The sequence below is a fragment of the Xiphophorus couchianus genome, chromosome 16 (assembly GCF_001444195.1).
Source record: "Xiphophorus couchianus chromosome 16, X_couchianus-1.0, whole genome shotgun sequence".
Taxonomy (NCBI): domain Eukaryota; kingdom Metazoa; phylum Chordata; class Actinopteri; order Cyprinodontiformes; family Poeciliidae; genus Xiphophorus; species Xiphophorus couchianus.
Window position 1 is genome coordinate 19,069,847 of NC_040243.1, and position 24,747 is coordinate 19,094,593.

General features: G+C 40.1%; 1 protein-coding gene across 1 annotated transcript; it reads left to right on the top strand.

The window, feature by feature from the left end:
- Positions 1–239: 239 nt before the first annotated feature.
- Positions 240–24,132, top strand: LOC114160050 (caspase recruitment domain-containing protein 10). Its single transcript, XM_028042415.1, has 24 exons — positions 240–572; positions 7,079–7,318; positions 8,659–8,796; positions 9,594–9,780; positions 9,894–10,032; positions 12,161–12,373; positions 12,469–12,588; positions 13,946–14,071; positions 15,900–16,076; positions 16,173–16,262; positions 17,177–17,213; positions 17,316–17,353; positions 17,425–17,513; positions 17,601–17,647; positions 18,223–18,343; positions 18,838–19,021; positions 19,121–19,244; positions 20,102–20,342; positions 20,468–20,537; positions 21,213–21,315; positions 21,392–21,550; positions 22,995–23,107; positions 23,232–23,347; positions 23,427–24,132. Exons 1-24 carry the CDS (start codon positions 566–568, stop codon positions 23,632–23,634), a joined length of 3,087 nt encoding a protein of 1,028 aa, XP_027898216.1. The 5' UTR covers positions 240–565; the 3' UTR covers positions 23,635–24,132.
- Positions 24,133–24,747: the final 615 nt, after the last annotated feature.

Below are 24,747 nucleotides of genomic sequence, written 5' to 3' on the forward strand. Positions count from 1 at the left end.
GCCTGACTACAAATATGGTAATAGGCAGTCAGAAAGGTTCGGCTGAGGAGCCGAGTGTGAATAAAACACCAAGAGACAGGTAGTAAGTTTAAGTTATTGTATTCAAGCTTACAGTTTTACATAAATTTATGGACCAGTTCGGCAAACATCAAAGAAGCTCATAAACCGACGACCCACCAGAACCGCACACGGTAAAAAGCTCTGCCAGGATCCAAACAACTGCTCGGCACTTCCAATCCATTGAGCCAAATCCGTGCAAAAGTTCTGACCGCGGGAATTGAGGCAGCTGTTAAGTGGTGGCGCAGTGATCCACTCCCCCCACCTGAGGGTTGTTGACTTTAGCAGGGAGAGACACTGAGCAGGAGCGCAGAGCCGTGTGAGTGTGTGTGTGTGTAAAGAAAAACCCGCCTGTGCGCTCCGGAGCTCCCCAGTCTCAGGAGGCGCCCACCCACCCACCGCTGTCACTCCCCGGTTTTTACTCGAAACTCGGTATTTGGCGCTGAAAGAGGGATGTGGAGCTGATTACTCTGCCTTCCACCCGGTGTGATCCCCGCAGGAAGAAGAGATGAGCGGTAAGAAACGTTTTTTGGAGTAGTTTCTCGCTCTATCTGTGCTCAGTGCGTAACGAGGAAATAACACCCGGCTTTGTTTTGGTAAATCCTTATGCGCTTCGAACTGGAACAATAACCGATAAGGCGGTTATCGGGAGATCCCCGCTGACCTGTAAAAAGGGTTAGTAGTAAAAAATAACTAAGAACCCAGAAATATGCGTGTCAATTTTTTATTATTAATTATCTAATTTATATGTGACTTTTTTTAATGGCGTATTGAGAATTATTTATGCCTTTTGAAACCCTTTTCAGAATGACTTTCCAGTTGGGTAGAGCACCCAGAAATTGCACTGAATTAAGAAATACGTCAATATATTTTTACTCAAGTGAAAATACAAAGTAGTCAAATCAGTCACGTAAGAGTAAAAATGTAAGTTTGTAAAAAAAAAAAAAAGGCTGAGTAACTGGTGATGTCATCAGATTATGAAACAGATAGTATACTGTATGTGCAGTTCTTTCATCTAAAACACTAAAATGAAATAAATTACACAAATAAATAGCATTAAGTACAAATTAGCATAATTACATAACAGCAAATTGAGGCAGAATTTCAATTCTTTTTTTTTTCAAAATAAAGGACTCAGCAGGTAGAAAATAACATTAGAATAACAAAGCTATTGTACAAACAAGAGATCTCACTTCTACATAAGCTGTAGGTCTGTGTCTGGTGCATTTGTTTTTTATTTTGGTAAAAATTTGTTTGTTGTACACTCAGTGAAGTTACCCATAGTGGGCAGAGACTCTGGAAATTTTACTTAAGTAAAAGTAGTGATACTTCATAATAATATTACTCAAGTAAAGTACAGCCACTTCTAGAAGTACATACTTTTCAAAAAAGTTACTCGGGTAAATGTAGCTAGTTGCAACCCAACTCTGGGTATTTGTGATGATTTTTCACTGTTGGGGATTGGAAGACCTACTTACCATCACCCTAATCTTTTACGTCCAGACTCTATGAAAGTCAAGTCAGGATTCTGCTGGGTCACTCCAAAATGTGAGCATTACTTTCAATCAGAAAAAAAACAACAACATGGCAGTCAGATACAAAGACTAATTTAAACCTTAATATGCCAAGAGTGTAAATAATTGTGGTTTTTAGCTGTAGTGTTGCAGAATCGCAAAATCGGCTCAAGATAGAAGTGGATTAAGCCGGCAGCATGTCAGAGATGGTGACTTAGGTTAAAGATTTGGCTTTTAGTCACAAAAGTAATTCTTTAGACTTGACTTAGACTTTAAGTTTGACTCAAGTTGCTACAGACAGCAGCTCTGACACCAGTGGGCTTAATTTACTGTGAGAGGGCATGTTTGATTTATTATCCTTTGACATTAAGGTAGTTCCAGCTCTAAATGATTTATAACGTTTAACATAGTGTTAGATGTAGCGTCACAATCTCAGGTTTCTCTGAACGACCATTGGAAACAAAAAATACCATGTCTCACTCGCATCACGTTCTGTTGCTGTTAAGCTAGCAGCATCATTACAGACCAACAACACTTCCTGCTTATAAAAAAAATCCCCACTGTTAAAGTGAAGATTATGTTCATTAAGAAATTCAACATTGCTTTTTGAGTTGCCACACTGAGCCTTTTTCGTTATGTTGTAATTTGTATTGAGCCTTGAGGATGTTTACATTTCCCAATTAATACGGGCTTTAGATTTAAAACTCGGTTTCTCAATACTGTCAACACTCAAGAGTAACGTTTGATTTGTTCAAAAGCTTGACATGAACCAGTGTTCAGATCTTTCTATTTTATAAATACATATTTAAATGTCTCAGAGTGCATTATTAGCTTTTAACACATTTTATGAACGTTATAAAAAACATTTTTACTGAAAAATCTTTGTTACAGACATTATAGTCTGAAATAACGACTACTTGTGAACATATCTAACCTCATAACCAAGAGTTCTTGAATTCTAGCACTTCATATATACGGTAGCTCTCAAAATAAAACGTATCAAGACCTTCCTTTTTTAGGCTATTTAAAATTCTAATTTTAAATAGTACATCTGATAAGATTTAAGCAACCTGACAAGTTTGCTAGTTGTAGACGGTCATTTTACTACTGCAGGCATGTTCAGACCTGACTTGTTTAGGTTAAAATGGTTCTCTAATCTACAGAAATGTATTTATGTGACTCCATAAATAACATCTTAGCAGCAGGAGGTCACTAAGAGCTGGTTTTGTTCAATCTGGGGTTGGAGTCAACGGGCCAAGATCCGGGTAATAAATGCAGAGTAATAAAAGTGTTTTAGTCGATTACAAAGATGTTAACATACATGGAATTTGATATTTTCTCTACAATTCATAAAAATATTTCCCCCCAAAAATCAAATAAACTCATGTGCAAGGGTCTAATACATTGGCATGAAATGGAAAACGTTACTGAGAACAAAATGACAATGTGTAGAAAGTCGTTGATAATTATGTTTAGTTATTCATTAATGCTTCAATTTTTGTCATTTTTTTCCCGCTCAGGTTGCATTTTGTCCCATATCTCTTTTTGGATCAATCTAAACAAGATTTATCGGTTTAAGTCAAACCAAAAATAATTTATTATTCTCATTAGAATCTAAAATACTTCATTTTTAGTGCTATTGGTTTATCTAGTTTGAAGTGACTGATTGGATTCATCTGACCATAAAGACTTTCTCCAAAAATCGACTCACTAGTTGACAATAAAGGCCCAATACACACCTGGGTAAACAACTTAAATTGGATGCCAGTGTTGCTATGGCGACCGGTTGGTAATAGGATTAACTAGAAGCGGGTTCCCAAATCCAGTCCTGGTAACCTTAAAACAACTCTGCAAAAACATCGTCAGAGCCTTTTAAAAGGTCATCAGCAGTCGCGTAAGGTCAAACCTTTACCTGATTTTTATTTAAAAATCATTTTTATAAAATTATAAGTTAATGTGGCTTGAACATGTAAATGTTTCAAAAAGGAAAGTGGGAAAGCAATGAAGAAATGACTTTTACTTCACCTTAGGTTGTGTGATTTTCCACCAATTCACAAACAGTGGTTAAAGTTTCATAGATGTAACAAAAACAAAAATAAGAGTGAAAGTTATTAATAGAGAGTACTTTTTTTTCTATGCTTACTTTTTAGAAATGAAAGTATCTTGTTCTAGTCCTCCTTTCTTTGCTGAATATTAACCAGCTCCTACCTGTTCTGAGTTGCAAAACTGTTATTAATTTACAGATATTGTTACAAATTGCAAGACAACAATTTGCTACAATTTGCTGCCTTGTTTTCAGAGTAGATCAGATGAGCACTGAGTCTCTTTGGGCCGTTTCCGGGTTAATAACAGAGATTCCTGAGCATCCTGAAACGCGTCCCGACCTGCCTGCTGGTTCTGATGAACCTTCCTGGCACTTAGTCACACAGTGAATCAGTAACACACTTGGCAACAACAAAGATGTGATGGGTAAATAGCCTCAATCACAACTTATTTGCCCCCACAATGTTGATCTTAGTTGTCATAGCAAACCATCAAAAAAAGAGGGGGATGTGATTTGGTCTCTGGGTCAATGGGTTTGTGGTTTGTTTGGACTTTTCTGGAAAACGAGGAGGAAACCGAAAACAACGACGCATTTACTACGTCGGACTCCATCTTGAAGCGTTCGCTGAAACTTTCTCTTGTCGCTCGCTCGAAGCGAACGGACAGAGAAAGCTCTGGCCGCTGGTCGGCTGGAGTGTTTTTAGGTGTGTGAGATGAGTCACGCAATTGTTCGCATTCCTGTGCTCCGAGATAATGACCTACATGCGGTACTCCCTACCATTTATGAGCACACCCCACTGGACCTTTTGTCACTATAAAACAACCACCGATGGTTCCGGTCACAGGCTGACAGACACAGACATTACCGGCACGAGTGTCGCAATAATACGAGGCTTTTAATGATGCGTATGAGTTGTTGTTTCTAAAGGTTGTGTTGATAAAATACCTCTTAACTTCAGTCATTAGATACATCACTTGGATTTATTATGTGGGGTTTTTTCCTGGGGATGTTTGGGTTGTTTTGAGATTTTTCTGTGTCTGTATTTTTATGTATGCTTAGCATAGATCTCATGAGTTGTTCTCTGTTTATTCTGGTTTATTTATTCCTTATGCTTTAGTTATTCCTGCTTTTCCTATTATATTTATTAGATTGATGTTTATTTCCCCTCTAGCTTGTCTCTAGTAACATCTCTTTCCCTCAGCCTGCCTGCCTGGTCTCCCCTCTCAGCTGCACCCGGTTTCTAATCAGCCACATGTTCTCTGTGCAGTAATCAAGCTCCTCAGTATTTAAGACCCTCATTCCCTGCTAGACTCTTACATTAACTCTTTGCTCCTTTGTCCTGACTCTTCATGTGTTTGTTCATTATTGTAGGTTTTCAGTTTCTTCAATTACTTTAAACACAACCCATGCTCCCAGCTCCTGTCTGCGCCGTTGTCCACCTGTGACATTTGCCAAACCTGACATTTTCAAACTGCTTCAAAATTCTACATAGATTCTCATATGTTTATTATACATTCATATATGGGGGTGTTACATCCCCAAGGCAGTAAATTGTTACATCCCCAAGGCAGTCTAGGGGTTTTGGAGGGGGGAGGGCTGTAACAATAGATAAGCCAGGAAACATTAAGAGACAAAAACCAGGAGGGTAAAATTAAAGGGTTTATTCTGGGGGATCCAGAGAAAACTCAAAGATGAAAATGAAAACCTACAAGAAAAGAAAAGGGAGAATAACAATGAAAACCAGGGTTTCTAGTAGACCAAAATCCTCATTTGCAGCACCACCAAGCTGCAGCACACATGCTGCCCAATTGGCCAAGAGGCACCGAAAGTCAGTTTCCCAGCTAGTTTTATACCCTGCTCATCAAGAGACAGAGTGAAACCAGCTGGGCCTGCTTAACCCGCCGGAGCTCAGCAGCAACCCGAACTGGGAGGAATCCCACATGCAGCCACCACTGCATGTAACAGGGGGAAACTTTATTGTTGCTTTGAAAACATGCGTTTTGTAGCCAGCAGGAGAGAGCTGGAATAATCTTGGTTGGAGTTCGGACCCCTCTTCCTATTGGAAATGATCACATTTATTGAAATTTGTTTATTTTCTTAAACAGACATTTAACACATTTACATTGAATAATTTTCAATAGAGTTAAGATCAACGATATTACAACGTTTGTCTGCTTTATCTATTTAAAAAGTAGTTTTATGTGTTTTATATTATTTCATTTCCACCATCTACTGTTCAGAGATTTTGATCCTTTTGCTTTATTCCCCTCACTTTGTACAATCCACCAATAAGACTGGCAGGAAATCAAACCCACAGCATGATTCTGCCACCAGTCAAGCTGGAGTGAGCGTGATAGCTACTAACTGCTTCACAGTTAATAGTGTTTTTAAGTTTGAAAGAATCACCTTGACTCCTTTAAGCTTATTTAATGTACTTGTGAACAAATATCTAAATGTTTGCTTCATCTGACCAAAACAAATCCCTCTGTATTTTTTGTTTGTCCTTGTTGGAAGCTGCAGGTTGTTCAAGTTAAACTGTCTTCCCTGTGGTTTCTGAATACACCAACCAATTTCCTTCCATCGCATAGCAAGAGTTCACATTACACTTACATTCAAAGGACTTTAGTATAGCTTAAACAGATCATTTCCTTGATGTTATCCCTATTGGAAATTTATGGACTATGCCTAAAAGCAGGATCTGTGCCGGGAAGCCAACCAGTTCAAAACGACTCGTCCAGATTTAGTCAAAATATCCAGTCAGAAATTTGCCAGAAGTTTGTTGGATGTCGACAAAAGTCACATAATTTTCCCTCCAATGCAGAAACAAACATTAAACCAAATATTAATGGGGCTGTATGAGTATATGTGAGCCTCTATGAGTCATTTTGCCAGGATGGAGTAAATCACTTACGTTTTATTTCATCTTGGCTTGGGAAAGAAATCCTTTAAAAGCACAAAAGTAGTTTAATGGAAACGTCTCCCCAGAACTGCTTCCCATATAGTCTGAATAATTCAGCTTCTTCCTAATGCAGCTTAAATTTCACTGTGATTTTTTTTTGGGGAAGAGATTTATAGAGATACACACCTTATCAGAATTAAACACACTTTCACAATCATTTCAAGAGACAAGATCAAAAAAAGAGAGATTTTTATCCATCGTCTCTCCACTTTGGAACATGCTTTAACTTTAGATAGTTGATCTGTGTTAGAAATACATGAACTTGCAGCAGTGACCCAATTTCATGGAAGCCGACATAGAGATAAAGGCGAGCAGACAAAAACAAACTTCCTTTTTGGGGAATGTATTTAGTCTGGCGGTGGACATGGGCTGCGTCTGAAACTCCAGGCGAGCACAGAAAGAGAGACGTGTCGCAAGGTGGCAGGAATGCGCTTCAGAGAACTGATGCTAATCAGCATCATGATAACTCACTCCTTAAACCGTCTCTTTTCTGGTCCCATCCAGGCGACACCGACTGGCCAGAGGGCGAGGGCGCCCCGGAGGAGGCCCGGCCCACCCCCCAGTGGTCGGAGGAGCGCTGCGAGGAGCTGTGGGAGCGCGTGGAGGGAGTGCGCCACAAGCTCACGCGCATCCTCAACCCGGCCAAGCTCACGCCGTACCTGCGGCAGTGCAAGGTCATCGACGAGGAGGACGAGGACGAGGTGCTCAACTCCACGCAGTATCCGCTGCGCATCAGCAAGGCCGGTGAGGGCGGAGGGGGGCGGCTGTCCGTCCGATCATGGGTCGGCGCCGGTCGGAGGCATCATGTGATTCTTTTAGGGAGCTGCTGAAGAGAAAACGCAGGATTACACTGTAAAAACACAAAATCTCACCAAATAAATTTGTCTGGCTCCTAGTGCATAAATCTTATTACACTTTAAATAAGACAAAACTGATTTACAAGTAACTTTTCAGCAAGATATAGGAGCTTGTTTTAAGTCAATAATACCTTAAGTTATGCAAAATAAACTTTTGCATAAAAAAAGTTTATTTTTAAAGGAGAAATCCTTTAATCTCCCACAGCAACCATTCAGCTGTCCAAAACGCCTGGTTGGATCTAACTCCGCCTCCTCGGAGCTGCAGTGTCCAAGCTTCCTCCTCACAGAGCAGCCCTCCACCACTCGGCTCCTTCAGACTAGCCAGCAGCAATTAGCAAACACCTGGTGGAACTGCGCATCAGCTGAGCTCATTATAGGAGCTACTTCTCAGTGCAACGCTGCTAAAAACATTAAAGGGTTAATAGAGGAGCCATGTTGTGACGACTTCCTGAAGGCGGAGTTTCAGAAATAGGAGTTTTTAAGGAGACAGAGGCCCAATTTCAAGGCATTAAATCAGGAAGTCCAATTTCTTTTAAGTCATATTTTATATATATGTAGCAGTTTTTTAACAGCTGAGGTAATTTACTAACTTGATTGTACTATAAAAAGGCACTATGAGCCTGGAAACATATAACACTGTCCATTTAATACTGATTAAAAAGTAATAGTTCCTGTCAGATTATTTCATTTGTAACACATCTTGCTATAAATGGAAATAATCCGCCAGTGAAACGAGTACTTTTTTTTAAAAAAAAAATCAATCTTAAGAAATTACTGACTTAAAACAAACTCCTATATCTTGTTGAAAAATTACTTTAGCTTCCTTATTTCAAGATGTTTGCAGCAGAAACTAGACAGAAATAACTGGTAAGATTTTGTCACCTTCAGTGTACAAGGAAGATGCTAATACTGCAGTTAGATAAACTGACATGCTGTGTGTTGAGAAACAGAGGTGGAGAATACTAATATACAGATAAAAGATATTTTAAAACTGACCTAAGTGCTGAGGTTTGTGTAAGTGAGTCAGTTCATGTCAGTCGTTCATCATGTTCATCCTGAATACCTGCGTCACTACAGGGAAGCTGACACACATCAGAGATCCTGATTACACAGCAGTGAAACCTGACAGAACTTAACCGTCAGAACTGACAGACAGAACTTTGTTCAGTCAGTTTTGATTTTTGTCTCTGCAGAGGGATTTTGTTCTGATCTTTCTTTCTCCCTCAGGTCGATTGCTGGACATCCTGCGCGTTCAGGGCCAGAGGGGCCTCCAGGCCTTCATGGAGTCGCTGGAGTTTTACCACCCGGAGCAGTACACCCAGCTGACAGGAAAACCGCCGACACACCGATGCTCCCTCATACTCGGCAAGAAGCTGTTCACTTTACATCTGCAAAGCATAAAACTACTTTCTTACTGCGGATGAGTGATGGATGCTCTGGTTGATACGGAGGGCTGTTATTACCCCGTTTTTTGACCTCAACGCTGAAGCTATTAGTAGTAGATAGAGATTAACAACTTGAGCTCGAAAAGGATGTTTTCAGCATTATGTCAGAAAAAGATCAAATAAACCACCAAAAAAAACAAACAAAAAAACAGTTTCAAACCTGATTATCTCTTTTTTTGTTTTGGGGATCCTTTAAAAGCATATATCGCATCGTTTTTGGCCAGTCAGGCTGCACCAATAGTCCAGCTCCTGTTTAGAAATGAGTGTCAAGATACTACTAGGAAAACCTGTTTACTGGAATGATACTTTCTCCAATATGTTTGTATCAGACTGTAAATTTATACTCCTGGAAAAGAGGAGCATATTTAAGAATCAACATAGCAGAAAAATATGTTGTTTTAAATTCATGTTCAGTTTTAAAGTAGAAAAGATTTTTATTGTCCTGCAAAGGGGAACTTCAGGTGTAACATCAACATCAGGTATAAAGATTCACACAAAAGAAGTTCATATTGTGTTAAAAACAATAGATGAACAATAACAATGATAATATTCCAATAATAATAATGAGCTGTACAATAGAAAATGCACTGCAGTAATTATAAATGTTCGACATTTGATTCACTTTCCCCCCCAAAAAATTTAAAAATAATGTAAATAACGTGCTTGTGTGTTGGACATCTGTAATACAGCTGTACTGATTCAGCAACATGTTGACAGATGAGGAAGGTCCAGAGGGTTTGACTCAGTTTCTGCTGCTGGAGGTCCGCAAACTGAGGGAGCAGCTCCGAAACAGCCGCATGTGCGAGCGCCGCCTGTCGCAGCGATGTCGCATGGCGGAGGAGGAGCGCAGCCGAGCCGAGCACAAGGCGCAGGAGCTGCGGCACGACAAGCTGCTGCTGGAAAGGTCTGTCTGCTGCTCGACAGATACGAAGTGTGTCGGGGGGGGGGGGTTTGTTGTTGTTTTTCAAATGAGCGTCTCTCTCAAAACCGGACCCGTTAATAGTCGCTTGTGTCTAGGCTGCGTCAGGACTGGGAGTCAGCCAGTCGGGAGCTGGGTAAGCTGAAGGAGCGACACCTGGAGCAGGCAGTGAAGTACTCCAGGGCCCTGGAGGAGCAGAGCAAGGCCTCCAGCAGAGAGAGGGAGCTGCTGAGGCAGGTGGGTCCGCCGTGACCGCAGAGAAAACGATACTCAGTTCATCGGTTTCACCTCTTGAACTCACAAGTAACTTGTTGACGTGTGTGTGTTAAACTGCAAGCTTTATTGAAATTGTATGCAGAATAAAGCAGCTCATTAATTATTGTACAGTGAAAAAAAAAAGAGAGCGCCTGTAGCTTATTTTAATTCTGCTCTCGCTAAATACTTTTTCGAAAATATTTTCTTGAAGGATTGCTATTCCACTGGTAGATTTATCTCAGTTTTTTCCGTGTTATTAATGAAATAATCCACCGGTGGATCTAGAAATTAAATATTAAGGAATTATTTACTAAAAAACAAGCTCCTATATCTTGCTGAAAAGTTACTTGTAAGTCAGTTTTGTCTTGTTTCTAGTATCCTAAGATATTTGAACTAAAATACTTGGCAAGATTTAGTGTTTTTGCGGTGTGCCTCTTAACTTTTCCTGTTACTAATATCTCTGTCCCTGCTGATGAAAACCGTCTTCACAGCATAATGCTGCCGCCACCATGTTCCACTATGGTGTGTGTTAGTTGTCTGATACATCGGTTCCCAAAGTGGAGGGGGTGGAGAAATGATTTTCAGAATCATAGCAATGTGACCCCTGAGTTATATTTAGGGCAGGGGTGGGCAATCCTGGTCCTCGAGGGCCGGTCTCCTGCAACTTTTAGATGTATCTCTACTTCAACACACCTGAGTCAAATAATGAGGTCATTAGCAGGACTCTGGAGAACTTGACTGCACTTAGGAGGTGATTCAACTATTGGATTCAAGTGTGTTGGACCAGGGAGACAGTCAAGAGTTGCAGGACACCGGCCCTCGAGGACCAGGATTGCCCACCCCTGATTTAGGGCCAAAATTAAATAAATATATTCATCATGAAATAAATAAATGTGTTGTTAAGCTACTAATTAGTTAATAACTATACAGTTACGTACTGCTTTGATCATTTTTATCAAAGGAATTTATTTACAAATATGTATAATTATTTGACTTTTATTTGTAAATGTATAGAGGGAACTAATTGTTTCTAAGCAATGCGGCTTTGTTTATGCTGACGGTGGGACTTGATTTTATTTAGGGGTGTCAGAGTGAAAAATAAAATCACGATCATGCACTGCTTTCTGTCGGCCTGTCATGTAAGATCCCATTAAAATTCGCTTGAGCTTCTATGTTTCAGCACGAGAAAACGTGAACAGGTTCAGCCTGATGTTTAATGTGCTCACAGCACGGAAAACGTATATTTTCACCTGGAACGCTCGGGGCGACCCGCGTTCAATCAGCGCAGCTGGCGCAACAAAAGATCTGAGCCGAGCGCCCGGGGGCACCCGCAGATGTTATTCACTCCTCTGTTTTTTTTTTCATTTTGTCTGTGCGCTCTCACAAGTCTGAGTTATGATTCGCTAGGCCGCACATGAACACAAGCGTTATTGTTGTTATTAACATTCTTACTTTCGGGTGAAATCAACAACCGCGGCGTTGACACGCAATTCAGCCGATCCCATCTTGTCGACAGAATCATTGCGCTCGGTTTCTTGTTCCCGCTTCGACGAAAACAGAGGGATTTGTGTTCTGATCTGAGACCACGCGACCACTAATTGTCTAGAGTTATGGTGCCGGTATATTTTGGTTGTTACTATAGAAATATACCACAGCAGAAGCAAGAGTTTTGCACTAAAAAGAGAGTTAATAAACTTGTTATACGCTGCAAAAATGCAAAGTCTTACCGAGTGTTTTTGGTTTAGTTTCTAGTGCACTTGTAATAATACAAAACTAACTTACAAGTAACTTTTCAGAAATAAATAGGAGCTTATAATTGCTCAATATTGATGAAAACAAATGAGTTATACATGAATTAGTACACCAGTGGAACAAAACATTTGATCTTGTATAGAAAAAAAATGTCTTATCTGTCTTATAGCTATTGCTTTTTGATCAATATTAAGGAATTATTTATATAAAACAATAATTCCTGTATTTTGCTGAAAAGTTACTTGTAAGTTAGTTTTGTCTTATTTCCAATATATTTAGATATTTGGACTAGAATCTAGACCAAAACAATACTTGGTAGGATATTTTTAGAGTGTAGTTGTATTCTTTCTGCTTACAGGTGCAGGAGCTGAAGTCCAGACTGATTGAGGCAGATAAAAGGACAGAAAACCCGGGCGGCCCAGAGATTAACACAACAAACGGCGTCCTCTCCAACGGGATCAATGGCTCCGCACCAGAACGACAAGAGGAGCCGCCGCACCTCACTGATGCTCAGAAAGCAGAGAGAAAGGCAGTTCAGACAAGGAACTCAGATCCCTCCACTGGAGTCATTGTAAGCCTGTGTTTATTTAAAAAGAAAAAACAAAAACTCTTGATGCTTGTCGGGTTTGTTTTGCTTTCTATAAATAGTATTTCTGCCTATCTCAGGCCCTGATGGATATCTTGAAGCAGGACCGCAGGGAGGCTACAGAGCAGAGACAGGAGCTCTGCGAGATCATCACCAGACTCCAGGGAGAGCTGCAGGCCGCCGAGGAGAACCGGACCAAGGTCCAGAAAAAAAAAAAAAAAAAAGAAAAGAAAAACACTCTACATTTGTTTCTTTCCCTATTTTGGGTTGTTGCAAAGTTGTCCCAAAACTGGTTACATACATTTTTTTATCTCAAAACTATGATAGTGAAACCAACAAAGTTTAGTCGAGGGAATTTCATGGGAATTTGTAGCCCTTCTTCCAGAGGACCAACTCTGAGATCAGACACTGATGTTGGACAAGACGGACGGATTTACGGTCTGTGCTCTAATTCAGGCCAGAGGTCTTCTGTCAGGCTCACAGTCCTGTTTGACCAGGAATGGTGAGATGGATTAAATTATCCAAAACGTCTTGGAAAGCTGAAACAGCAGCTGTGTTTACATGTGCAAATTTCCTGGATCGGACTGAATTTAGTTTGTTTGTGTGGGCACAAATTAATTTTATACGATCATGATGTGTGTTTCAATGCAGCGGGCTGTTTTTTTTTTTCAGAATAGATGCACTGACATGCTCAGAGTTGTAAAATTTCCTTAAGCTCCTTCAGACTAGCCAGCAGCAATTAGCAAACAATTGATGGAACCGCACATCTGCTGAGCTCATTATAGGAGCTACTTCTCAATTAAATGCTGGCAAAGACGTTGTTGAAAGGCTAATGGAGGAATGTTGTAATGATGATTTCCTGAAGGTGAAGTTTCAGAAAAAGCCAGCCAGAGTTTTTAAAGAGACGGAGGCCGGATGTGCTGTGGTGGCGCAGGGGTTAAGCACAACCCACATAAGGAGGCCTTAGTCCTCGAAGCGGCTGTCGCAGGTTTGATTCCCGGCCTGGCGACCTTTGCTGCATGTCTTCCCCCTTCTCTCATTACCCACTTTCCTGTCAATTAACTATCAAATAAAGGCCACTAGAGCCAATAAAAACCTAAAAAAAGAGACAGAGGCCCAATTTCAAGACGATTACAAAGTCGAACTTCTTCTAAGTCACATTTGATATATTTAAAATTTTTATAACATCTGAAGGTAATAAAGTTATTTGATTGTGTTATAAAATGGCGCTATGTGCCTGGAAAGCACACAATACTGCCCATTTAATTCTGTGACCTCTATGTCACCTACTGACCTGCTGATGTTTAGCGGCCTTCCACTTGGTGACTAAGCTGGTATTTTTAGCAAAGGCTCCCACTGTTTTCATGAGAGGAAAAAAAGACATCATGCCATTAGAATTTAACAGGGAATGTGTTAAAGCTGAAGCGCAGTGAATACACACTCTATCTATAAATATTTGCTCTGATATTGACTACTTCCAGGACTATTTAAAGCTCTAGTTCAAACATGATTCTTCTGCCTCTAAATAAAGGCGGTAATGGTGAACTGTGTTTGCAGCTGGAGGCGCAGTGTGAGCAGCTGCTGCTGAAGGTGAGGACGCTCCAGCTGGACTGGGAGACGGAGCAGAAGAGAAGTCTGTCCTACTTCAACCAAACCATGGAACTGGAGAAGGAGAGAGACCAGGTGAGTCTCTGGGACTGGACAGCCTTGCAAATGGTTTGTAGCAGTTCCAGAGCATGATACTGCCACTGCCGTGCCTCACTAAAGAGGAAGGAGCCACAGGGCTGATTGGTTTGAGTCACACTGCAAAAACACAAAATCTTGCCAAGTATTTTTGGTCTAGTTTCTAGAGCTAATGTCTTAGTACACTTGAAATAAGACAAACCTAACTTATAAGTAGCTTTTCAGCAAGATATGAGTTTGTTTTAAGTTAATTATTCCTTAATATTGATGAAAAAAGTACTAATTTCATTGGCAGAAAATGTCTTTTTACAAGTGAAATAATCTGCCAATAGAAAAAAATATTTTTTTCATCAATATTCAGGAATTATTAACTTAAAACAAACTCATATATCTTGCTGAAAAACTCCTGTAAGTTACTTTTCACTTATTTCACGTGCACTAAGGTATTTGATCTAGAAACTAGACCAAAAATACTTTTAAAATACTGTTTTTCATTTTGTTTTTCAGTTAAGAAGGTTTCGCTCAGTCTTTCAAATCAATGTATTCCCTTTCGTAGCAGCTCCGTTGTGAATCTATATGTCACATGTTTTCTTACAACCGGTTAAAGTCCACTGATAGATGTCCTTATCATTTTTTATGACTTTGTCGGTCTAACCTAAATATTTTTAAGGCTGACCTTTGTGTTGCTTGCTTAACTGTGTTGCAAACTCCTGGGTCATTTCATAACAATGGGAAACTTATGCGACACATCTTGACTTAGTTCTTTTGAGCAACCAGCAGCAGCGAAACATGTTATTTTTTTACATCACAAAAGCCTTACATTTTGACAGCTGTAGAAAACTGTGGAAAAGACATCATGATCTTCTGCAGGGCCGGAGTTAGAGGGATGTGGGGCCCTGGGCTGGAAACCATTTTGGTGCCCATTTCACTAAAGAAAAATTATTTTGTTCCTAATTCAAATTACTGTACACTAATAGGTAGTGCTATACATATGAACTTATGATACCAATTGATGATGGTAGGTTGAAAACAACATATTTTGTTTCCATAAGAAAATACTATAACTTCATAATTTTCAAATACCTGAGTATTGTTCACATTTCGTAAATAATCCCAAATCCTAAAATATTACCGCACCTCACCTTATATGGGACTATAATTCTTATGTAAAGTACACTATATTCAAAACACATATTCATTAAAAAAAAACATTTTAATGAAAAATAAAATTTTAAAAACTGTAACAACCCCTCCCAAACAAAATTGGGGCCCTGGCCTACTGCCTGTGTGTAAACCCTTCCTAATGTCTGACCCAGCCCTTCAGTCTAAACATCAGAGGTGAAAGGTAAAAGCTATGGACATCTTTTAATGTCCAAATATTGTTGGACATTAAGAGTTGGTCTAAATACTAAACATCATTGCTTAGTCTGAAACTGGACGGGACGTGTGAGCTAAAAACGTTAAGAAGTTGAGTAACTACCACTGCATGCTTTGCAAAACCCTTCAAAGTCTGGCTGTTGACATTGCAGCTCAGCTTTAATCCTGTATGAAATAGTCTTTATAACACAGTAAGATGGCCGCCATTGAGCAAATTCAGAAAGTAAGATTTAAAATGAGATATTCCCTGCCTGGTAGTTAAATATTTTCAAAGGTTAAAGGGTTAGTTTATGTTTTTGTGTTCTAGAATAGCCATAAAATGATGCCTATGAACAGTTTGGGGGGGATAAAACAAGGATCGACAAAGCCTCCAGTCTTTGGGGTTTTGCATTCATAGTCCTGTTGTCATTTTAGCATCTTTTTCTTGTTTGTGTGTGTGTGTTTTGATCAGGCTCTGCGCAGTCGAGACAGCCTGCAGCTGGAGTACACCGACTGCCTGCTGGATAAGAACCGGCTGCGCAAACGCATCGCAGAGCTGCAGGTCAACCTGGAGCAGCAGCAGAGAGAGCTGGAGAGGGAGCGAGAGCGCTGCCGGGAGCAGATGCAGCAGAGTCCCTGTCTGAACTGCGTGAGTCAGAGCTGGACGCACACGCAGCTCCAATCCGGTTGACTCAACCACAGAGCTTTGTTTACACATCGGTTCCTCTGTGTTTCTGGTCCCCAGTCCCACTTGTCCCTGTGCAGCGAGGACCAGTGCTTCGGCCCCTGCTGCTCCCTGGACCTGGATCTAAGTCTGCAGCCCGTTCTAAGGAAGGTCAGTGCTGGACTCACTGTTATGGCTGTGATTCAGGCAAACTGTGCAACTAAAAGAGGCATCACCACGAAAAAAGTCAAAATCTTGTGAGATTAGAGTCATAATATTACGAGATGTGAGAAAGTGTGAATAAGTTTAAGTTGCATGGAGACGTTTGGAGGGAATTGGATCAGAAGGAATCAGTTCTCATAAAAGCTGCTGGATGTTTTAGATCGCTTTTGTGAAAGAAATTGTTTTGTTATGTTATTTTTACTTTAAATAAAATAATATGTAAAGTTAGACAAATAAAAGAAAGGGGGCAGGGGAAAATAAGTTTATACTTCTGCCTACCTCCTTTTTAAACATATTTAGAAGAGAGTATTGATTTAGATGTCTAAATCAATATTATAGTATGAGAATAAGCTTCAAAATGAGTTTGAAATAGCTAAGCTAAGCTAAACTACATTAAATGTGAAAGTACATTTTCTAAGTAATGCAGAAATTGATGTTTAGATCAAGAAAAAATGCTACAATTTTACCAATTATCCTCTGCTGGTTTCTATTCTATGAACTTTCTCTGGACGGAACTGTTTATTAAAATACATGTGTATTATAATAAACACATTATATTATAGCGTCTGGTGCTACTATGATTAATACATGTTGTGTGTGTTTTCTGGTCACTGTTTACACAGAGTGTAACGCTTTCCTCGTATTGTGAGACGGGATTTCCATGAGCCCCTCTTCCCCACTGCACAGACATGTTTCTTATTTATTTTCTGCTGTTATTACGTTATGCAAGGAATGTAGCCTCTGAAGAGCAAAGCAAAGTTTTGTTGTTTTTGGGTGTTATGTAACTGAGCGTGTTTGTACATGTCCCACCATCTCTCAGTGGCCCCGAAGTGATACAAAGTCTCTTGTTTTGTGTGTCACAGACGCCCCCTAGAGGCCAAAACCACGAGAACTCTGAGGGTAAGCAGTTTGATCTGGGAAAAATGCATTAATAATCTTTTGTTTACATAAAGAGGCTGATATTCAGTTGTTAATTTAATCATTCTCTCTAATCACTTAAAGGTTCAGTCTACAACTCGGAGGAGAACCTGCTGTCTTCAGTGAGTTTCAACAATTTTCTTTATGTGAATAAATAGAATCCATGTTTTAACGTTTACTTTGGTTTCTTCAGTCTAAAGATAGCGAGAAGGAGATAAACCGCCTGTCCACGTTCCCCTTCCCTCCGTGTGTGAACTCCATCAACAGGCGGTTTAACACGGAGTGAGTTCATCGCCACGCTGACAATTTTTGGCCCCGTTTTAACTTTGTCTCTGCTCACTGTTGACTTTGTTGCTCTTTTTCTCAAAGGTTTGATGTGGAGTCTTGGGGCAGCGACGAGAACGATAATATTCCAGGTAGGGCTGGAACGATTAATCAGATTAATCGATTACTGAAGTAACCGTCAACTAATTTAGCAATCGATTAATTGCCAACTGCCGTACAAGACTCAAAAAAACAAAACTAGTTAAGAGAAATAATTAAGCCAAACAAAAAACTGAACAAAATATATATACAGTTTGTGCTTAAGATAAAAGAAAAACACCTTTTGTCTGTAAAAATGTTTCACCCAAAACTCTTCAAGTGGCAAAGTTTCAGCTTCGCCTGGTTCAAATTTACTAAAAGAATGTTGTTATTGTAGTTTAGGCAATAAAATTTGGTCATTTAAAAAAGGATTTAAGCTCTTTGTTTATTTGCATCATTAATGTATTTCTAATATTGTGTTAAAAAAGACTTAAGTGGTATAATAAATTCAGATAAATTTTATCTGATGAATCGATTAATCGTCAGAATATTTGATTATTAAAATAATTGTTAGTTGTTGCAGCCCTAATTCTAGGTGTGTTTCCACACATTTGGCACCAAACTGTGACAGTTTTCACATAAAGTTTGTCATAAAACGCCGTCTTGTTTTTGTTTGCTTGTGTTTTAGGGGAACAGACTGAACCTTCTCTGTGGGATTCCTGGACCTCTTTGCACTCCCATCTCTTCCCCCCAGATTTGGTCAACCTGCCCCCAGTTCCTTCTCACCCCTCCAGCCCTAATGTTCCCAGGTACCTCTGACCTAACAAAGTAGGGCATAAAATATAATCGCGATAACAAAATCTTACTGTACGATAAATTCTCCCAGAAATTATTCAGATGAATGATGATATTGTTGTTTTGGGACCATTTTAAAGTGTCTTAAAGACTAATAAACTTCCAGTTTTTGTACAGAATACTCCAAACTGGAACTGGGAGACATTTTAAATATCCAAAGTAAAACAAAACAACCAAGAACAATACATGAAAGAAGGAAATAAAAACCATTTACAACCGAAACAATAAATAAAATGAAACAAAATTGCCCTTCGAAAAATATCTGAATGGAAATGATTGGGCTCATTTTACCTTATCATGCGATTAATTGATTAATTGATTAATTGCTCATTGTGACTGGCTTAACAGAACTTTTATTATACAGATACAATGGCAGAAGTTGCACCAGCAGTGTTTTGCATGTTGGATCCTGGACTTGTACTTAGTTTCACTTTGTTGTTGTTCTCAGGAAGCCACCTTCACCCTGCTCTTCACCTTCAAGCCCCTCCACCTCGCCAAAGCTCGGAAGAGCCAGCCTGGCCAACGACATCACCATAGTTGGAGGAAATCGGACCGGGATCTTCGTGAGCCACGTGAAAGCCGGCTCTCCTGCCGAGCAGTGCGGGCTGAAGGAGGGCTTTGAGCTGCTGGAGGTCCGTGTCTGCCGCTGTAACTTCAGATTTTATGTCATTAAGCTGTAAACGAAAACGAGACCGTAACGCCGTTCGGCCGTTTGTGTTTATGGTGTTCAGCTGGACCGGGTTCTGTTTGGCGGGGCAAGTGTGCAGCTGGCTCAGTGCACCGCTGAGGTGGCCCACTTTTCCCTGCAGTGTTGGGCCGAGCCCTCATCGCTCAAACACCAGAGCAACCCGGAGGGTGAGTCTGCAGGTCTACCTGATGCAAAAGGAGAAGTAAAATAGACCTGAAGGTTCTGGGAAAATGTTCCAGACTTCAGAGAAGTTCTGATCCAGTCTGTACTCGCCTTCTTCAAATTAAACAAAACTAGTGTCAGAACGTTTATGCTACGTTTCTCTCCAGAATCTTTTCTTTATATCGCTATCATTTTAAAAATTTTAATAAATGTTGCCAGAGGTCATTGAAGGCCAACCAGCCAGTCCACATTTACAAAATCAATGAACTGCGCTACAAAACTTAATTTATATCAATTTCATTTGGTTTTCTTAACCCTCCGGCAGTGTTAAGAGAGAGGGTTATTTAGACCCCCAAGTTTTTTACTCTGACCGCAGTCCGGTGGGGTCGCACTGACCCTGTGTGCGCTTCTACAAGTCTTTTTTTTTTTTTTGGTGTGGTTTTGGGAACTGACTGTCTGATGGGACAACCCCCAGCGACATTTGCAGCGGTAAAACTGTGGGAAGGTGAATATGAGAGTGGAGGGAAGGGCAGGTTGATCTGTGATGACCTCTGGAAACTTTTTTTTTTTCTTAAAAATTATAACAGCACAGACTAAATTTTTTGCTGCACTGTGAAACCATTTTATCATATTTTGCAAATATGATAAGACATGGCGGGTGGTAGATCTGTGATGACCTCTAGAAACATTTATTAATATCTACAAAATGATGGGAACTGAAATGAAAAGTTTTGCTTCTCAAATGAAGCACAACCATCCAATTTTGTTCAACTTCAAGAAGGTGGTGGGCAGTAACTTCTCTCTGGTCTTATCCTTCATTTTCCTCCTGCACGCCAGTCATTCTCCTGCCGTCCGTTCTCAGGCTACTCCAAGCTCCGCTCAGAGCTTTCCTCGCCGTCCTTTGCGGGCGCCGACTCCTTCTATGCACGGGTCAATCTCAACATGGAGCCTCATGGCGATCCGCCGTCTCTGGGCGTGTCCTGCGATGACATCATACACGTCACAGACACGAGGCACAACGGGAGGTACCAGTGGCGCTGCTCGCTGGTAAACCGGGAAACGGCCGTACCCCTGCAGACGGGAACTATGCCCAACTACAACAGGTGGGCCAGATTCAAATGGGTTTTAACAGCTTTATTAGAAATCATTTGGAAAGATGTCAACTGATTTCAGTCATGCTTTATAGTTTTCAATAACTTTCAAACGTAAGACACCTTTTCTCTTCCAGGGCACAACAGTTGTTGCTCATAAGGTTACGAAAAATGTCAGTGCAGCAGAAGGACTTCAGGAAGAAGATGGTAGGTCTGTTCCTAATGTATTGAAACTTAGGGTGCATTCACACCAGTCCTGTTTAGTCCACTTTAATCAAAATCAAATTCGTTTTTCTGAAAAGTCTGGTTCACTTGGGGAGATGTGAATGCGCAGTCGAGCTCTGATGCGGACCAAAAAAAGCTAACTCTGGTCTGCCTTGAAACCTTTGTCTTGGTTCAGTTGAAGTGATTTCTGGTGCGCTTCAATGTGTGAATGTCAAGCCGACCGAAGACAACTTCAAAAACAGAAAGTGGGCTATAGTGTAGGGCATTCTGGGTAAATCCAAAGTAAAACAAATGCGCTAGAAATCCTACAACCACTAAAATCTGATGCTACTCCATTTTTGTGAAGGAGGAAATTGTGCTCATGTCTTCTTCTGAGATATTTGTGTCGTTTCCTTTAATAGTTCTTGGTGCAGCGCCACCACAGGTGATGGAGGGGGAAACAAGTTTTTCAAAGAGTTTAGTTGGTTTGATACAATGCAGTGTGAACGCGAACCGCAAGAGCTGAAAATGTAGCAAATGTTGCAACCAATCGAACCGAGTGAACCGGACTATCAGGTGTGAAAACACCCCGAGTTTCATAACGGTGGTAACCAAATTATTGTTGAACCTCTAAATCCATAACATTTCCCTTTGTTTTATTGTGCTTCATTTCTGTAGTTTGTAAAGAAAACATCTGACCGAGTCCGACTGGTCAAGGCGGTGGATCCCAACTCTCGGGGTTCTGATTCCTCGAAGCAAATTTTTTACACTCTCAGCAAACGTAAGCTGCTGTTCCCAGAACTTTGTCCTTCTATCCGTCCACAGCGTATTGTTCATATCGGTATCCCCCTCTGCAGGTCATGAGGACCACTTGATCCCGTACAGTCTGGTGAAGCCGGTGAAGGTCCAGACTAAGCGGCCGGTCATCTTCTCGCCCTCCCTCCTGTCCCGCAGGCTGATCGAGAGGCTGCTGCAGCCGGCGGAGTCCGGTTTGAACTTTAACACCTGCCCACCTGGTGAGGGTGATGTAGAAATGTACAATACCTTAAACTGGTCGTAATAAAGGCTGAAACAATCAATGATATTAATGAATCGATTATTGAAATAATCGTCAGCTATTTTAGTAATCGATTAATCGTTAAGTGGAGCAAAAAGAGACAGAAAGATGCCATTTGGTGAAAGAACAAAATACTCAGAGGAGTAATTTAGCCAAAAATACCAAATATGTATACATTTTTGGTATCTTTACCAAAGATAACTTTATGTATTTAAGTTATATATAAAAAAAAAACCTTTATCTGTAAATAGGTTTGATCCTAAATCCCCTAATTGACATTTGGTTCAAATTCTATAAGAAAAAAATGTCCTATTAAGCACCTTTGGCTTCCCAACTATTAATTCTTTTATTCAAAAAAAAATGAACATATAGGCTCTACACTTCATTGATCTTAAGTTAAGGAGAAAGGGCTGAACTTTTAACATGTTGATGTTGGAAATATTTTTTTACCTTTGCTACAAATGATCAAGTGTATTTTTTTTAATGTTTTTTTCTTTTAAAAAGGAAGTTAATTACTTGTTTATTTGCATTTTTCTGTTTTTTTTTAATGCTGTATACAATAAGCTTAAGTGATTAGGTGAAAAATCTGGAGAATGTGCCATTTTGTTGTGCGATCAATCGATTACTAAAACAATTGTTAGTCGCAGCCCCACTCATAAGCCTTGATCAACACGTCAAAGTGCGTCAATTAGACAATAATTGTGAGGTGGAATTGAAATGATTAAGGTTTTTTCCACATTTGTCTCACTAAGAAACATTCTGTGTGCATTTGAACTCGTACTGCTGAGTCAACACTTTGTGGAGCCATCACTACCACTTCTGCACGTCTTACCAAAGTAGCTCCAAATAACTCAAACTCAGTCGAATTTGGTGGAGAGTGTGTTAGAATATCAGTTTAAAAATGTTGCCTTAATCTCTTTACTAAGCATTTTAAAATTAACAAAGTCCCTTAGTTTCAAGATATTTGATTGTATAAATAATTTATTAGTGTGTTCCCCTGCACTCACTTTATATTCTCGTAGCTTTCTCTTGTGTCACAAACAAAGGTTGGTGTGGTTGAGTGTTGGTTTTATGTGCGTAACACCATGACTCCTATACAATGCATGGATCAACAATGTTCTCTGATGAACAACCAGAGTTGGCAGTTCTGGATTTCATTCAGGGGAATCAGAGTAAATGAGGCTGAATACAAATGTATGCCACACTTTCCTTTGAAAACTGTGTACGATTTTCCCTCCACTTCACAAATGCGCACTGCTTTGTGTTGATATATCACATCCAACTCTATTGAATCACATGGAAGTTTTTCTCTCTTTCCATTTACATGATGCTCTATACAAAAAAAACAAAAAAAACAGGCGGTACGTTTCGATGATGCACCTCATTCTGTTTCCCATTTTCAGAGCCCATTCAAGCGTCGGAACAAAAGGACAAAAGGATATTTCTGCTGGATTCCTGCAGCCCAGAGCAGGCTCTGGGAATACGGCTGGACTCAATACAGGATGTGATCAGTCAGGTAAAACAAAACAAAAAACAACTTGCCGCTCTTTTGTCGCGCGCCGCACACAAAGCAGCGGCCAAAACGCTGCTGAATGCACGCTGTCACACGTTCTCCCATTCTTTCCCTTTATCTCCATCAGGGCAGGCATTGTCTGCTAGAGCTGGGGCTGCCCAGCGTCGAGGCTCTGCTGAGGCAGGGGATTTACCCCATTGTCATCCACATTCGCCCCAAAAACAAAAAGCACAAGAAGCTAAGGTAGGGTTTTTACCGGTGCCGGCGGAACGAAGCCGGGAGTAACGATTCTAACCGAAATGTCTTCTCGTGATGCGAACAGGAAGTTTTTCCCGAGGTGCGGCGAGGACAGCATCATGGAGGAAGTGTGCCAGGCCGAGGAGCTGCAGCTGGAAACGCTGCCGCTGCTTTACTGCACCGTGGAGCCGAGCACCTGGAGCAGCACCGAGGAGCTGCTGGAGGCCCTACGCAACGCCGTCCACAGGCAGCAGAGGGCGGTAGCATGGGTGGAACTTGACAGGCTGCAGTAGAAGGTGGACGTGTGCGTACACTGTATTTAATGACACGCACAAACTTGATCGTCCTGTTGTTATGGGAGCGGGTGCCAAACCAAAGCAGGATCTTTACAGTGACTGTGATGCAATGTATTTGTGCAAGGAAGGCAGACTATTAGGCTCTTGTGCTTCTAGTAATATTAACTATTTTACATACCCTGTTATAAATTGTGAATACAAGTCAACCTGTAGCAAATACTACATGACGCGATTTTGCCTACCCGTTCAGGCTCCTCATTATAATTAACGGCGTGTCATTTTCTAAAGCTGTAAATGTAATGTATGATCTGTACAGTAAAACAAGCGAGCACGTGTTTCTCCAACTACTGTGAATTCTGCTATGTTTTAACGACAAAGAAAACGTACTGATGTTGGCATCTTTAAGTGAAATGTGTGTGCTTAACCCAATGTTTATTGTAATCTTTTTTTATTATTCCGGTGACTTTTTTTCACAAAAATAAATATACATTTGAAAAAAAAAAAATCTGGATTTTTATTTCGCATTTCAATATTTCTGTTTACTGTTAGTTTAAAATAACACTAGATTTTAATATAAAAATAAAAGGCAGGACTTTTGTGTGTTACGTAATCCCTCTATTCCAAGATGTGTGGTTTAAATCCTTATTACTTTATATTATTTAATAGTATTGTTAATCTTTTAAGTATAGTAACTTAAACACAATCCACCAGAGGGCGCTTTGATTATAAATAATCAGTTCAGTGGCTCTGTTATGCAAATAAATGTGAAGTTCTGTACAGTAGTAGTAGCATCTCTGTATAAGCTCATTTAAAATGTGATCACTGACCCCTAAGTAAAATACTATTAATATCAATTACAAAATAATGTATTTTTATATATATGAATAATATATAAATATAATTATACAATTAAATAGTAATCATAAGAGTTATGATTATTATAACTGATGGTAGATACTTCAAAAGATGTAAAATAATTGCAATCATCACCATTCTAATAACACTCCTCTTCGTTCTTAATCAAAACTAAGCAACAGCAGGCTGAATTTAATAAAATGTCTAATTTTTTTATTGGGCCCCTGGGTGTATTACTAAAGGTAAACGCGCCCT

Coding starts and splice junctions, on each gene's coding strand:
- LOC114160050 (XM_028042415.1), top strand. Junction 20,538..21,212: donor AGGACTTCAGGAAGAAGATG/GTAGGTCTGTTC, acceptor TCATTTCTGTAG/TTTGTAAAGAAAACATCTGA. Junction 23,108..23,231: donor TACAGGATGTGATCAGTCAG/GTAAAACAAAAC, acceptor TATCTCCATCAG/GGCAGGCATTGTCTGCTAGA.